This window comes from Balaenoptera physalus (assembly GCF_965194825.1).
Source record: "Balaenoptera physalus genome assembly, chromosome: 6".
NCBI lineage: Eukaryota > Metazoa > Chordata > Mammalia > Artiodactyla > Balaenopteridae > Balaenoptera > Balaenoptera physalus.
Window position 1 is genome coordinate 91,644,082 of NC_138885.1, and position 17,147 is coordinate 91,661,228.

General features: G+C 38.7%; 1 protein-coding gene across 1 annotated transcript; it reads left to right on the forward strand.

Annotated features, from left to right (window-relative positions):
• The first annotated feature begins 301 nt into the window (after window positions 1–301).
• Window positions 302–17,038, forward strand: BZW1 (basic leucine zipper and W2 domains 1). The gene is made up of 12 exons (XM_082467216.1): window positions 302–449; window positions 1,656–1,729; window positions 3,824–4,000; window positions 6,398–6,492; window positions 7,294–7,359; window positions 7,986–8,121; window positions 8,882–8,991; window positions 9,125–9,295; window positions 9,750–9,896; window positions 10,457–10,595; window positions 11,966–12,088; window positions 12,502–17,038. The coding sequence occupies exons 2-12, from the start codon at window positions 1,666–1,668 to the stop codon at window positions 12,531–12,533; spliced, it is 1,260 nt and encodes a 419-aa protein (XP_082323342.1). The 5' UTR covers window positions 302–449; window positions 1,656–1,665; the 3' UTR covers window positions 12,534–17,038.
• Window positions 17,039–17,147: the final 109 nt, after the last annotated feature.

Consider the following 17,147-nt stretch of genomic DNA (forward strand, 5'->3'; position numbering starts at 1 on the left):
GTTGGGGGTGGGGGGGCTCGGTGGGGAAGGGACGCAGGCCGGACGTGTCCAACTTCCTCGACACCGGCAGGGGTGGTGGGGGATATTCGTTCTCCTAACCCCTCCATGTACTAACTAAGAGACCGGAGGACACGGCGATGGAAGAAAGATGGGCTAGTCTAGGCTAAGTGTCCGGGAAATCTGGAATCCAATAAAGGAATAAAGAATCTTTGAAAATCCTCTTCGTTTCCTTTGCCTCCTTTCCCACCCCACGCCCCGAAGCGGCCATCAGGGACGGGCGGGCCGAACAGCAGAGGAAGAAATCTCGCGATAGGAGACCGGCCGGGGCGGGGGTAGCACCTCTTCCCTCCTCCTCCCCTCCTCTCGTTAGTTCCGGTCGCAGAGGAGACACCGCTGCAGTTGCCGCCACCTCCGGGATTTCTGGCTCTTTTCTCTTCGCCTTAAATTCGGTGAGGCGCGGGGCCCGCTAGTCTCGGGCCGAGGTTGCGGCCCGTAGTCGCTGGGCAGAGGATGAGGGAGGCGGCAGGTCCTGTGCGGCCCGGTTTGGATGGGCCCGGGCGGAGGCCGCCGCATGAGGCCGGATCAGATCCGGCGCCGGGATTCAGAGGTCGGGGCCGCTGCTTCAGCAGGGAGGCCGAGGGGCAGCTGCCCGGGCCGGAACGTGGGGGCCGAGTGTGCCCCGCGGCGCCACAGGCGGAGGCAGTGGGCTGGGCAGGTCCCCCTGCGGCCCTGTCCGGCCTGGGTAACAAAGCGGCCGTGGCCTCTGTTGGGTGATGTACGCGTGGGGGGTTTCGGCGGGCGGGGCGGAGGAGCAGCCACCACCACTGCGGCCGCCTCCGCCGCCACTGCTTTCGCGGGAGGGAGGGCGGATGTACGGGGCGGCTGGGCCCCAGGCGCGAAGCGCCTCGGCGCCTGTGGTCCGCTCGCTGCAGCAGCCGCCACCGCCAACAACGGGGTCAGTAGAGAGGGGGCTGAGGGCGAGGAGCAGCCCCTCCGGCTCCCCGCCGTGCCCAAGGGGGTCCGTTGCTGGGCGGGAGGCACGGGAAGGGTTGGATGGGGAGACACGTGCCCAGGGAGGCGGCTTGTATTGTAAGGTATGGGGCGGAGGAGACTAGGCCGGCTCTCAGCCCTTTTCTCAGGCTGGAGTGGTGCAAGCGGACGCTGCGGTCACGGGCACGACTTCAGAGGAGGGTAATGCTTCTCATAACCAGGCCCCTCGGATGAAGGGATTCGCCCTCTGATAGCGTCTTTAAGTTGACATGCATATTTTGGATACCTCCTGACTGTGGTGGTCATCTCTGTGAGTCCTCTGTGGTGCTCAGAGTGGTGGAAGATGTAGGCGAATTTAAAGAGGAAGAGACTAAACTCTGTTTATGGTGGGTGATTTGCCACTAGTCGCTGTGGCGCTGAAAAGTCATTTAAAAGTGTGCTTCACATTTCATCTTTAAAGGGTTTTGTGTAGGGAGAAATGCAGGTTTTGAACTTAAGTTTAATTCAAGCAAAGGTAATTCTGTGTGCGTGCCCCAGGTCTCTTGCTAGGCTGGAAGTGTATGTCCTATGTGGTTTACATGTGACTAGGCCAGGGTTTGATGCTTTGTTTTTAAAATGGATGTTATGGCACTGATATTTTTAAGGCCTTATTTTTCCCCCCTTAGGGTGTCTTTTATGAATAATCAAAAGCAGCAAAAGCCAACGCTATCAGGCCAGCGTTTTAAAACCAGAAAAAGAGGTAAATATTTATATTTTGATGATATCTCTCTTCACACTTCCAAAGTAACTTTTATGTCTTGGTTCCTCTGGCAAGCTATTGCTTAGCATTAAAACCTAAAGAGAAAGTACCGAAAGGAACTTGAATTTCTAGTTCACTGCCATTTCAGATATACCCTTAACATTTCTACTACCTTTAAGACTTTTGGTATCAACATATATGTATCTAAGCAGGCTAGTGAATGATGTTTTTGTTGTACAGATAAAGTGCCTCTAAAAAAAGAAAAGTATGGGCTGCATTTTCACTAGCTAAATTTCATTTAAGGAAACTTTTGCTTGAGGGAAAAGGTTAATTTATAAAAGGAGAGCTCCTAATGTGACTACTAGTTTCACCCAAACTTTGTGAACATTTGTGGGAGAAAAATCAGACTTTAACCCATGGAAGTTAATTATGGAACAGAGTTCACATTGCAGTGTCTTTTGAAACTATTCCCTCACAGACTTAGTAAGAAAACTACGAGAATTATATTAACTACTTCTGTGTATTATCAGGTACTTCGATGAATATTGAATTCTGAAGCAAGGCACTGCACTAGTGACACACAGTTAAATGAGATGTGGTCTCAGATATATTTTGTATTGGGTTTAATATTTTACCCCTACACTTTTCAGTGTTGTTGCTCAAAAGCACATATTGACCTTATTTTACAGGAAACTTTTAGGAAATAGAGAACTGGGTAGGCTACTCATTATAAATTGTGTTTTTCTATCCTGAGTGGCAGACACTTTGAAATATATATTACAGAATCTTTTATGATCTCTGATTGTAGCCTGCCCCCTTACAGCAGGGAGACCAAGGAGTAATTGGATTCTAGTCTTTGCAGATTCATTTAGATTTAAGCCAGTAAATTTTCTCAAGAGGAGGCATAGAAGTTGGGAACCAGAGCAATTCTGCAGTAAATGGAAAACTCTGTATTCTCAAGTTATGTGGATTACTGATACCGCCTTTGTGTAAATATAGTATCAAGTAGTTTTATTATTGTTGTTAGTACCAGGAAGAGGTGTCACTTCCCCAGTTCCAGATTGAGATCACTCATGGCCTCCTGGTTCTTGATGACTGGGTCCTGGGTATGGTGAACAACCATCCCAGTTTGCCTGGGACTGAATAGAGTTCCCAGGACACGGATCCTTTCAGTTGTAAAAACAAAAAAGTCCTAGGCAAACAGGGAAGAGTTGGTCACCCTAGTGCTGTGTAGAAATTAAGATATCATCTAACCTAGATAGGGAAATCAAACCCTACCCTGGAGTGTGTGATAGCAGCACAGTAAAGGCTAGGTATGTACCCAGGGCACTTTTTAGAGTGCTTTATATTTTATTTATGTCATTTAATATTCACAACAACTTTATGAGATAGGTCCTACTCTTCATCACCATTTTACCATAGGGAAATTCAGACATGAAGAATGGGGCCAATTGCTCAAATTCAGACAGTTAAGCGGTGATCTCGATTTGAATCAGGCAGTTTGAATCCAGAGCCCTTACTCATAACTGCTACATGTCATGTATTGGATACTCAGTAAATGTACTTTCTAAAGATTACCTTAATAAGTATTAAATGAGTGATTTTTTTTTTTTTAAGTAGAAAGTGTTATGGGCACTTTTAAAGAAAATCAAGAGCTCCCTTTCACTCAGGAACGAAGTTTACCTGAGGTATAGAAGATATCCTAAATTTCAGAAAAGCTCAGAGGCAATGGAAGAGTATTCCAGGTGGAAATTGTAACCTGGCAGTAGGAACACACCAGCTCATTTAGCTCACTTAGGAGACTTGTGTGAAAAAATAGTGGGAGAAAAGCCACACACTTCTTATGATAAGCAGTCCTGCCTTGCACTTGTAGAGGTGCAACTTGCAAAGCACGTGTGTTTAGTCTCCTGTTGTGTTTGCTTGTGTTGCAGGTCTTGGGTAATCTAGGTAGTGTTTGTTTTTTCCAGCTATTGAAATAAATGAAATTGTGATGAATGTGGTTAACTTATTCAGTAGTTATAGCTTCATAAGGTTGTGGTTTCATGGCATTTGAGTAAGCCTTTTAAAACTAAATGTTTTGGGGTTTTCCCCCAGATGAAAAAGAGAGGTTTGACCCTACTCAGTTTCAAGACTGCATTATTCAAGGCTTAACTGAAACTGGTACTGATTTGGAAGCAGTAGCAAAGTTTCTTGATGCTTCTGGAGCAAAACTTGATTACCGCCGATATGCAGAAACACTCTTTGACATTCTGGTGGCCGGTGGAATGCTGGGTAAGTGTCTGGGTCTTGTGGGAAGTGTGTTGTATGGGGATTGTGTAGAATCCAGAATATGAACTATTTGACAAACCTATCAAATCAGGGTGGCTTTTTTTTTTTTTTACCCCATTAGGATTTTCCCTTTTTTTTCTTCTCAAATTATAGTAAATTTGCCAATTGCCTTGCTCTGTCTAGCTTTATATTTGAAATCCATTACAGAACCATAACATTTGGCGAAGATTTGTCTGACATATAAGTCCCAACAATGTCTTCCATCAGTGATTTTTCCAACCTGTGTTTGTACACTCTCAGTTAATGAAGAAATCCCTATCTCTTGTTCTGTCTTACCAAATACTTTATAAATTTAACCCTCGTATCCGAGGGTTCCGCATCCATGGATTCAGCCAACTGTGGATCAAAAATATTCCCCGGAGTGGTGGTGGGGGATTGTCCAGAATGTTCCAAAAAGCAAAACTTGCATTTCCCATACTCCAGTAACTATGTAGCATTTACATGGTATTCTGTTTTATAAGTAACCTAGAGACTGTTTAAAGTATACATAAGGATATGCGTAGGTTATATGTAAATACTATGCCCTTTCATATAAGGGACTTGAGCATCTGCAGATTCTGGTATCCATGGCGGTCCTGGAACCAATTCAGGACAACTCTGTACCTGAAGACTCTAATCCTGCACTCTCCTATGTATTAGCCACTAGCCACTTGTGGTTATCAATCACTTAGAATGTGACTAATACAAATTCAGAGGTACTGAAAATGTAAAATACACATTGGATTTTAAAGACAATGCTAAAAAGAATGTAAGATATCTCTAATATTTTGAATACTGAAATGTTAAAATCAATATTTTTGATGTGTTGGGTTAAAGTATATCAAAATAATTTCACCTTTTATTTATTTTTTAAAATTTATTTATTTTTGGCTGCATTGGGTCTTCGTTGCTGTGCACGGGCTTTCTCTAGTTGCGGCGAGCAGGGGCTACTCTTCGTTGCGGTGCGCAGGCTTCTTATTGCGGTGGCTTCTCTTGTTGCGGAGCACGGGCTCTAGGCGCGTGGGCTTCAGTAGTTGTGGCTCGGGGGCTCAGTAGTTGTGGCTTGCGGGCTCTAGAGCACAGGCTCAGTAGTTGTGGCACACGGGCTTAGTTGGTCCGTGGCATGTGGGATCTTCCCGGCCCAGGGCTTGAACCTATGTCCCCTGCATTGGCAGGCGGATTCTTAACCACTGTGCCACCGGGGAAGCCCCTCACCGTTTATTTTTAATATGGCTACTAGAAGATTCAAAGTTACATTATGTGCTCACATTATATTTCTATCCATAGCCCTGCTGATTTACTCCTGCCTCCACCCTCAACGGCTCAGACTATCTTAATAGAATGTGCTACTTAGTTATATATTTTCAAAGAATACTGGTAATTTCATTTCCATGGCTCTTTAAAGTATTCCAAAATGTTTTCACAGTAACAGTGTATTGAACCTCGGCCAAGCTGATAGAATCAGAACTCTACTTGTATACATGCAGCATGGAGGCTTAGAGAGGCTTCAGTAGCTTGCATGCGATCAAACAATTGCTCAGTGGTGGAACGGGAACTTAAATGTTCATATGTTCTAATGCCTAGTCAGATGAATATCTCTTTTATTGTATCATTTGTAGTAAGAAATGGGAAACATACCTATTTTCTATTCATAATACTGCTATCAGTAAGCCGCTTTTTAGAATTCTTTTTAAAGGATCATTTTTAATAAGGAGATTTTCAAACATATCCTGGAGAGAATAGTGTAATAAACTAAGGATCTGCTACCCAACTTCAGCAATTTTTAACGATCTTACTTCATCTATTACCCCACTGACTTCATCTCCCCTCCCCTGTATTTTAAAGTGTACATCAGACATAATTTTATCCATAAATACTTACAAATGTATCTAAAAGATAAAGTCTCTAAGTTGCAGGTTTTTATAGCCCAGCCTCTTTGGAAGTTTATGAAAGGTTTTCTGTATGGAAAGTCAGAACCAACTCTGAACATCTCCACTTGAGTGACAGATTTGGCACTGCTGAATTAATGCAGTGAGTGAGTTTCACTGGGTTGCTGAAGGGGGTTATTTTATTTATTGCAGTAAATTGTTTTCACTTTGTTCACACATATTGAACCAACCAGCCATGTTCCTACTGAGAAATTGACTTTGCTTTCAAATCATCTCAGAATTTTTATCAGTTTATTTTATAATGAGAATCCTTACAGAAAATAAGATTGACTAGTATATATAGATGTTGAACTATAATGTTGTACACCTGAAACATAAAAATAAAAAGTTAAAGTTTAAAGGAAAGTAGGATTGAAATAATTACTAATTTTAAATGAAGGCCATTGCAAATTTTTTGTAAAATATACCTTAGCCCCAGGTGGTACACTGGCAGATGACATGATGCGTACAGATGTCTGTGTGTTCGCAGCACAAGAAGACCTAGAGACCATGCAAGCATTTGCTCAGGTAAATTAAACTTTACATAATTATTTCAGTTAGCTGTTATCCATCTAACCAATGTTTAAGGAATAGTCTGCTTTTTTAAGAGACTGCTGGTAGCAGGTTGAAGGAATCTGAGCTGAAGGTTTAGAGGTGTTCTGGGTGTGCAGTGTGATCGTTTAGGAACTTAAAAATGTGCTGAGGAAAACAAAATAGAAAAAAATTGAATCAGCTCTCCTTTTCCTATTTGTCCCTCTAAAATTAATCCATTTTTTAGGAAAAAAAGTCAAGCTGAAAAAGGAAAATCAGTTCCCTGTCGTGATTTTCATCACTAAATTATTCTGCATATAGCTTTTTAAAGGTGAATGAGTTATAGGCAGATTAGCTTCTTTATCAGTCAAAATCTCATTTGAAAGTTGCATACATAGTCATGCTTGTGTTACTGTAAGCACAGAATTAAAATGCATCTAACCTAGGGATTGTTGTCTATGTCATTAGGAAAGTAGAACTATATTTTATGATCCTATTTTGTTAAAATCCTACAAATGGGTAAATGACTTGTATTTGAGCAATAATTAGTCCATGCTTTGATATTTGGCAATAAAATCTATTGCAGGGTGGCGGTTAAAGTGTTAACAGTATTGGTATATTGTAGGATTTGGGAATTGACAGGCTTCCCAAGCTGGTTTAAACATCTGATGAAACGTTCACTTCTTTGCTATTCTGGAGATAATGTGGAGAGGTCTTAGTTGCCCTGACTTAGATCTTTTGGGAATCTGACATTTTTACGTATGAGGTTATCATTCAGTTCCTTTACTATTCTTACAGGTTTTTAACAAGTTAATCAGGCGCTACAAATACCTGGAGAAAGGTTTTGAAGATGAAGTTAAAAAGGTATGACCAGCAATATGCTTTGTGGAAAACAAAAGGTTGGGGTCAAAGAAGGGAATGTTAAATCCTAATTCTGCCACTGATTTGAGATAATTTTAGATATTTAGGTAGGCTGTCTTTGAAATGAAGTTTGGGGGTATATCATTTTGTAATTTGCTGTACACTGTTTCTTAGCTCTATATCCAAACAAGTGGCAAAGGGGTTAAAATCCAAGTGGGGTTTGTTTAGAAGACAGAGAGTAGCAGATCAGAGCTAAACACATTGACAAAGAGAAACTTAACATACTTGCTCTCTGAGTCTTAGATATTCTACATATAGGTGCACAGAAAATTTGGTAAGGTTAATAGCAACATTTAATGAATATGAGACACTGTCTTAATTATTAACTCATTTAATATTCTCAAAAGCCCTGTGAAACAAGTTTTATTACCCACATTTACATATGAGAAGACTGAGACAGAGGTTAAGTATCTTGCCCAAGATCACTCAGCTAGTGAGTATTATAACCAAGATATAAACTTGGATGGTTAGGCCCCAGAGCCCACAATTTTAACCAATATAATATGCTTTACTGCTTCTATTTATATAATGCATTTGCTCATTTAACCCTTAACTCTTTACTTTTATAGCTGCTGCTGTTCTTAAAGGGTTTTTCAGAGTCGGAGAGGAACAAGCTGGCTATGTTGACTGGTGTTCTTCTGGCTAATGGAACACTTAACGCATCCATTCTTAATAGCCTTTATAATGAGAATTTGGTTAAAGAAGGTAATCAACCTTTAGTAAAGGATGATCTTTAGTTGGCTGAGGGTGGGGTAGATAAGAGCCTGAAAGATGAACTGATACGAAAGTTAAGATATAGTTTATGTAGATTTGACTTGTGTGATAGTCTTAGTTTTTTAACTAGTATCCTTAAATTTAATTGGTTCATTTCAACTCATTAGTTATTTAATGTATACCTTTGGCATTTAGGCTTAACGACTTTCTTTAGACATACAGCAAATATCCAGGGTCTAGACAAAATGTGATTGATTGTAAAGTAAAAATAGAAATGCTGTGGAAACCCAGAGAGAGATTAATCCCAACTGGGAAACTTGGGAACATCTTGAATAGAGAAAATGGGGAAAATGGCAAGCTGAAAAAGAAAATAAGTTCCCTTTTGTGATTTCCATAGTTAAATTATTCTGTACAGTAATTTAAAAGCTAACTTTTTTTTTTATTGCTTAGAGTACTGAGTTATTTAACATGCCTTATTTTTATTCTCACAACAACCCTGTCAAGTGTAAGAATTGTTACTGTCATTTTACACATCAGAAAAGAGTTTAACTTGACTAACAGCACACAACTAGCAAATGGTAGAGTAGAGAAATTGGAGTGCAGTGGTAAGCAGTGGCAGAGGAAAGTTCAGGGGTAAGCTTGGGGATAAAGTGAATAATCCTGTGTGGTGGAACCTCAGAGGGAGGAAATGGGAGATAGTCATTGAAATCCAGGAAGGTACTTCTGTTAAGTAAGCTCTGTTTTTCTGCAGGGGTTTCAGCAGCTTTTGCTGTAAAGCTCTTTAAATCGTGGATAAATGAAAAAGATATCAATGCAGTAGCTGCAAGTCTTCGGAAAGTGAGCATGGATAACAGACTGATGGTTTGTAACTTTTCATTCTTCACAGTCTTGAAAGCTTAATAGGCAACTTTCCCATTTTTAATCTGTGAAAAGAGGAAAAGTTTTTCTTAATCTGATTTGAAGACCATTTAACCAGATTAAATTCTCCTTTCAGGAACTTTTTCCTGCCAATAAACAAAGCGTTGAACACTTCACAAAGTATTTTACTGAGGCAGGCTTGAAAGAACTTTCAGAGTATGTTCGGAATCAGCAAACCATAGGAGCTCGTAAGGAACTCCAGAAAGAACTTCAAGAACAGATGTCCCGTGGTGATCCATTTAAGGATGTGAGATATTCTTATTTAAACTATCTTTATATGGCTAAGTTTCTGGCAAAGAACATTTTTACTCATTTGAGAAACTTTAAAGTATTTCACCAGTGAGTTTTAATAATAGCTATAGAATGTTATGCTGGGGCTTTGCCTCAATCTTTTTCATATTCATTGCCTTATGGGTACCCAGAAATCATAACACTTGGGGATTTTTGTAAGGTGCAAGCCAATAGACAGACCTTCTGTTTCCATCTTGGTCTTTTCCTAGGTAGTTTGCCTATGTGTAATACAGGGTTTGAACTAGAAGTCCATACCTTCTCGTTCTAAAAGTTCTGTGATTATATGTGGTCTCCTGGTCATTGCTAGTGGCATGGAAAGGTGTTTATGCTTTTGTGAAAGGTCTAAGTTTCATGTGTGTAGTATCTACATATCAAACTTATTTCTGTACTAAATTTGGATTCTTTTGCAGATAATTTTGTACGTCAAGGAGGAGATGAAAAAAAACAACATCCCAGAACCAGTTGTCATCGGAATAATATGGTCCAGCGTAATGAGCACCGTGGAATGGAACAAAAAAGAGGAGCTTGTAGCGGAGCAAGCCATCAAGCACTTGAAGGTATTAGAACTACTGTGCCTTGTTGTATTAGAACTGTGCCTTGTTGTATTAGAACTGTGCCCTGATAAAACATCCTTGTTGTAAGTGGGGTAAGTGACCTGTCAGTGTGCTCCTCTAAAAGGATTTATCACATCCTGTGCTTTCTGGGGATAAACCACCGGTAAGTAGACAAATAACATATTAACTATTGATGATAACCTTTTAAAAAGTCTGATTTGGGCTTTCTTTGGCTCACAGGTTAAAAAGAAATACATGTTTAAAAGTAGATTAAACCTGTAATTTGGTCTTTGCTTCTGAGAGAATATGGGAAAACAGGAGGATTCTTTTTTTTCCCTTTAAAATATTAACATTGTATTCACAATTATCTGGAATCCTTGGCGTAGTATTGCTTTTTTGATTTAAATGCTTAATTTTTCTGCTTTACTCTTTTTTTTTAACTTCCACTAAATAGAATATAATTCACAGTGATTATAAAAGATGAGTTATGTTATGTCTTAAGAATTTATAATAGATGGTCATTGTACTAAATGACTAAATCTTTTCTCCCTTCCCTTTAAAAGCAATACAGCCCTCTACTTGCTGCCTTTACAACTCAAGGTCAGTCTGAGCTGACTCTGTTACTGAAGATTCAGGAGTATTGCTACGACAACATTCATTTCATGAAAGCCTTCCAGAAAATAGTGGTGCTTTTTTATAAAGGTAATTTAAATTTTGAATTTTGTGAATACATTTGACAAATATCCTAGAAAACTCAAAATAATTCTAATGAGTAGTTCTCTGAACATCAGCACCCTAAAATATTTTACTCTAATCCCTGGACTGAGTTGTCTCTGATTTAATTAGTTACTTTTGAGTGCATTATCTTTAAAACATCTCTAAAGCTTATTAACAAGTTAAAATCTAAAGCCTTCTTGATGAGGCCTCAAACTTTGCCTCCTATACTCCCCCAGTCCTCTTCCCCAGACAGATGATTTTGTTGCGTCCCATATTTTAAACTTAGAGGTCTACCTGCATACCTGCATCCCCAGGTTTTGTTTGTTCGTTTTTTTTAAAGGATAGGGTAATGAACTCCAAGTACCCTGTGCTTCAGTGATTATCAACTTGTGGTTAGGTTTCTTTAAAGTATCTATACCTCCCCTTCCTCCACTCAGATTGTTTAGAAATAAATCTTAGAAATCTTCATTTAATTCTGGAAAAGTTAGTAATTAACTTTTAATTTTATCTATAAAACACATGGACTTTTAAAAATCACAGTACCATTTTCACACCTAAAAAAAAAAAAAATTAAAGAATTATCTATCAAATATCTCTGATCATTTATCACAAGATTTCTCAACCTTGGTACTACTGTCTTGGGCCAGATAACTATTTTGTAGGTGACTGTCCTGTGCACTGTAGAGTGTTTAACAGCATCCCTGGCATCAGCCCAACAGGTGCCAGAAGCACCTCTCCCCAGTGTAACAACCAAGAATGTCTGTAAACATTGTCCGATGTCCCCAAGGGATAAAACTGCCTTCAGTTGAGAGAATCACTGGTTTAATAAGGTTGATTTCCTGTTTGTAGGTTCATACATTGGCCACAAGTTGATAAAAAGTTTCTTAATATAGTGTTCTCATTTCATCTTTTCTACTTTAAATTTTAATTCATTGAAGAAACCAGTTAAGAGAGAGTTCTGAATACAGATTTATTTTGTAAGCAACAAAAATATTTGCTTTGCAGTAAGATCTTTTTTTACCATGAAGGCATTTGCACCTTAGGGCAGGGGGTCCCCAACCCCCAGACCGCGGACCACTACCGGTCTGCGGTCCATCAGGAACCGGGCCGCACAGCAGGAGGTAAGCAGTGGGCGAGCGAGTGAAGCTTCATCTGCCGCTCCCCATCGCTTGCGTGACTGCCTGAACCATATCTCCCACCCCCACCCCCCATGGAAAAATCTGTCTTCCATGAAACCGGTCCCTGGTGCCAAAAAGGTTGAGGACCGCTGCCTTAGGGGGTTTCTAACTCTGCCTTAGTTAGAGAAGTACTGTATGAAAACTCCACGAATGTAAAGGTTGCTCTCTTCTTTATAGCTGAAGTTCTGAGTGAAGAACCCATTCTGAAGTGGTATAAAGATGCACATGTTGCCAAGGGGAAAAGTGTCTTCCTTGAGCAAATGAAAAAGTTTGTAGAGTGGCTCAAAAATGCTGAAGAAGGTAAGTCTTTTCATTTGGGCAGGTTTTCTTTTTTGGTAAAGCCTGAGAACTTATTTTAATGTGATCAAGAGTATGTCCATACATGTTGCCTTCTTTCATTCAGGTACCATTTTGTACCTGAGTACAGATTTTTGTTCATTTATGACAGACCTGCAAAAACTTATTACTTTAAAGTAGGTGAGGAAAACTAGACTTCAGGTATTTTGATGGCTTGGCCATAATACTGTCATTCTTAGGAAATTAGAAAATTTTGAGAATAGTTAATATTTATGAATTTTGAGATTTACAAATAAATACATTTAATATCCCCTCATATGAGTAGAGCATTATTAATAAAATTCCTTAAAGTTATAAACGGAAGTTTTGCTTTCTGATACCATGTAATGCTTGACTGCACTTTTCCCCTTTTCTAGAATCTGAGTCTGAAGCTGAAGAAGGTGACTGAATTTGAAACTACACCCTCAGTAAAGCAAACAGGAATTGTAGATAAAATGTCATGTCTCATGTGTCCTGGTTCTTACATCTTCCTACCTCCCTATATCAAGCATGATATAAGGGCTTTCATGGCAAATTTTATTTTAACTGTTTCTATGGTTACTGGAAATGTTGGATTTAGTTTCTAAAACCATGTTTTAAGTAGCTACAGGAGCTATAGATTTGAATCTAATGTTGCATTAGTCTTTTCAGTTATCTTCTACCTCCTGTATTTTCTACTGTAATAATGTAATTTAAGGCCTTCCACAATGAACAGTTCACTTTTTCCCTGGGTTTTCTATATAAACAGTTTTCAAGATATGATTTGGTTAAAAATAATTTGTTATAAAAATTCTGTTTGCAAATTAAACTGTAAAAGTATCCGAAGTCTCAGAAGGCAGTGATTTGTGTGATATTTTGGTATGCCCAAAGCCCTGCTCATCAATGAAAATCTCATATACAATAATTAGATTCATTAACATGAATCTTGAGTATTTGGACCACTGCTTGCATGTTAATATTTTCTTGCATTTTTAACCCCAGATGTACTTGAGCTCAATTGTTTGCTCTCTGATTTTCATTCCTTAAAATGAAGCCATGGAGAACAAACTTGAAAGTGAGGTGTTGGGAAATTGTATGTGGCAGAGGTGGTGGGAAGAAAAAAGTTGAGCTTTTACCCATTGAGAAACCTCTGCATTCAGTTTGCTTCTTTCTAGACAAAACAAATGAATATTCTTTTCATACCGCCATTTTCAAATATACCTTGGAAAATCCTTGTCATTTAAAGTATTTTACAGTTGTCATACACTTAGATTGGTAAGAAAGGACTCATAAAACAGTGTAAGTAAAGCAAATGACTGTACTAAACCCAGAAAATTGTTGAAAGAAAAGTGGTTAGCATGTTCTAATTGGGATTCTAAATATAACTCATATTTCCTGTTGGCTTAGAGTATTTGTTGCAAAGAATGAAGTGCAGTGATAATGATTATCCTACTTGTTCATACTGGGCCAGCTTCATTCTCTTCACAGATTCATGTATGACTCAAGCATCTGCCTATTAATTTACCCCAGTTGCCAATATTTTAAATTGCCATGAGCCAAATTTCTCTTCTGTACAGTTGATCCATTTATTTTAATGGCTGCCTTTTCATTTCCATCTTAATTTTCTTGCTGCTAACCATCTTTATATGTAGTCATTAGAAAACAAAATGTGGCAACACGTTTTGGTGGAAAGATTTCATGTTAAAAGTGAACATTTTGAAAGCTTTTTTGATTGGTGAAAGAAATGAGCTTGGAATAATGCCACCAGAGACTGCGTGGGAATTGCCCCTTTCAGAGGTGCCATTCTTAGGAGCTAAAAATCAGGTGTTTAAAAGTTTATCTTGAGGGAATAACATGTAATACAGTTTGAAATAAAGGTATAATAACCTTATGAAGAAGAGCATTATAACTGATACCGTTGCGAAGGGGGTGAAATTGTTAAATGAATGACTGATAAAGCTTTCATGCGCAGACAAAATGTATTCACTAGGTTTCTACATAGCGATCTACTTTTACTTTGTAATTTGTAGTCCTTAAAAGACTTTTTTTTAAAAATAAAGTCCATCCTTACACTTAGGTTTATATAGGTTAATCTTCTTTTTTAATTTTTAGTTTTTTTGTAATTTCCATGTTAACGCCTACTGGTAACTGTATGTTATGCAGACATCTCTACTATGTAAGCATTAAATAATTGCTCTTTTCATCCTTATGACCCCCAAACTGTAAACACCTACACAGAATTCTGATGCAGCAGAAACTACATTAATGTTTCTACAACCAAGTCATTGCATGTTACTGCAGTACAGAGTGCACCTTATTATATACTGTGTATAGTGAGAAAGTGTATAGTCTTCCAGAACTACATTATGATCTCTGATCACAGTTTTTTCCTTCATGGCAAAGTAGTGTTTACTTACTACAATATTATAGTAAATGGATAAAGTAACCTGTGACAGTATAGTGTAAAGAAAGGGAATGCTATCTAAAAAGACTTCGCAGATTTTCATTTTGAATCTTAAGTGGCAATTTTGAATTTCAGCTGCCAGTGCCAACCTCAAACCTGTAATTCTTAATATAGTTGTTAAGATTGTACTTGTAATTATGATCAGAAAAATGTTAATTGATTTTCCTAACTTGGTGTCAGTTTCTAAGGATAAGTCTCCTCTTAGATGCCATAATTAAATGTGTTTAGAGCTGATGATAAATTTCTTAATCTTAATTATTCTGGGAGTATTGTCCTAGAGACATTATGTTCTTATGAAAATTCTAAATACCAAAAATGCCACAGGATATTTTGACATAGCACAGCGATGGTGGGGAGAAGAAATGCATGTGACTGAGAGATTGACTTCTAATTCAGTGTTTCTTAAAGCTTTTTTTCATCAACCCCAGCCCCAAAGCCTTTTAAACTTTTTTTTTTTTTAAATAGTGCCCCAATGAATTTTTTTGGCCACGCCACACAGCTTGTGGGAATCTCAGTTCCCCAACCAGGGATTGAACCCCAGCCCTTGGCAGTGAAAGCGTGGAGTCCTAACCACTGGACCGCCAGGGAATTCCCCCCAATGAATTTTAATATCATAGTATGCTGTATATATATTATATCTGCTTTATACATGAAAAGAGTAAGGGGTTTTTTTGGTCCTGCTTGGGGGTGACATCACCCCCATTTGAGAATGCGTATCCTAATATATCTTTTTTAAAAGGGGAGGGGACCTGTGATAGACATTTGCGTTGGCAGATGTATCTTTATGTGTGTCCAAATCTTGAAGCAGTATTTTTTTCTGCCAGGGTCACTAGAAAATAGAAGAACTTTGTTTTCTGCCAGTCACCATCTTCTAACAGCTGTGCTTTATACCCTTTCCACCATAGGCATCAGACAAATCATTTCCCATTGGCTTTGGAGGTCTTGCCAGATTCTTACTTGACTTATAAATGTATTATAAATAGAATCATTCAGGTTCCTTCTCATCTATAAAAATCAATTAAAATCCTAGGTGAATGACTTACTTTAATTAAAGTTGTTCATTATAACACATTGATAAATGGCATTGAAATTTTACTGATGAGTCGACTGTCATATTCAAGTAGGCTGCTTGCAGGAACTGATAGAACTATTGGTTGATGTAAAATGTAACATAGATGCCAAAGTTCTAGTGTACATTGTTACCTAGACTACTGAATTATCTTTGTAAAAATCTCCTCAGATGCTATTTACAGGTGCCATGTAAAATAGGCTAATGTGCATTTCTGAGAATTCTGGTAAACTGCCTTGCTATGATTTTTCATGTAAAGTATTAGTCCTCTAGTACTGATACAGGGTATGTCTATTCACCATCCTACTGAAACCTGGTGGTTTGAAATATTATTAAGAAATAAGTTTTTCAGAAGACTTTAAGTGGGATCTAGAAGATGTGATAAGTACTTTTGACTTCGAAATAATGGATTTATAATTGGCCTCTGTCTAAAAACTTGAATTGCAGTGGATTTGTACCTAAACACAATCTTATGCATAATTGTATGAAATTTGGTGTGGATCAGAAAGCCTTCCAAACCCCCTTTCTTTCCCTCCCCACTTTGTTTCCTTCTGTTTAACTATGGGCTATTAGCAGCCATATCAAATCCAGTCAGTTTAATTTTCCCATGCACCTACAATCCTTTTATCCTTACTCTAAGATTACCATTTCACCGCTTAATGAATTGAAAAAATGGTGAGGATACTGTACAAATTCACTCTACCACTGTCGATTTAGTAACTCTTAATAACCTTAGTTAAAAGCTCAACTGCTTGTGCCTATGACAGTGCCGTAGAGGAGACATGGCAACAACTGCTCAGTCCTTTGCTTTGTAGACGTTACCTAGAGGGACCAATATCTTATTAAACTATGATATGATTAGAATGGTTACGGTTGTATTACTGCAGGTCTGGGAACTATGCATTAAATGTGTGTCATGAATTTGGGGTGCTACAAAGTTATCAAATATAACTGAGCTGTTTCAGGGAATTTCCAGTCAGTGTAACCATTTTAAAATAGGATGAAAATAGTTTAAACCATTTTTTTAAGCTTGAAATCCTGAAGGCTGTGCTTCAAGTTGACTTAGAGGTAAACCTATTGGGGAAATGAGTGACCCACTTACAGACTGAAGCCTCTATTACTTCAGAAAGATGTTCTACATTTTCTGGCATCCTGAGAATAAAATATTATCTCTGTAAGTACACCTCATTTCCATTCTAGTTAGGACTAATGGATCCTCACGTGGCAAAAAGCTGAAGAATGGAGAAAACTGGATAGCCGATAATCCAGATAGTTCTTGGCACTCTGAACAACCTCAAGTACAGCCATCCAAGCCAGTAATCATATTGCTGCATTATTTCTTTGTGAAATTTGCTTCTTGTCTGTACCCTTGAAATTGAATAAAATTTCATGAGACTCCTTATTAATGTAAAGAGAAAAGCAATGACTAGCACTGGTTGTTGTATGCTAATAACCTTTGAGTGCTGGAGTTGGTTAACACTCAGTCCTTGTCCTTACTGTTTTGCCTTTGT

Excerpts from the sequence above, each read along its gene's own strand:
- BZW1 (XM_082467216.1), top strand. The coding sequence starts at position 1,666 with ATGAATAATCAAAAGCAGCAAAAGCCAACGCTATCAGGCCAGCGTTTT. Across the intron at positions 6,493-7,293 it reads CCATGCAAGCATTTGCTCAG|GTTTTTAACAAGTTAATCAG; the intron begins GTAAATTAAACT and ends CTATTCTTACAG. Across the intron at positions 8,992-9,124 it reads GCATGGATAACAGACTGATG|GAACTTTTTCCTGCCAATAA; the intron begins GTTTGTAACTTT and ends TTCTCCTTTCAG.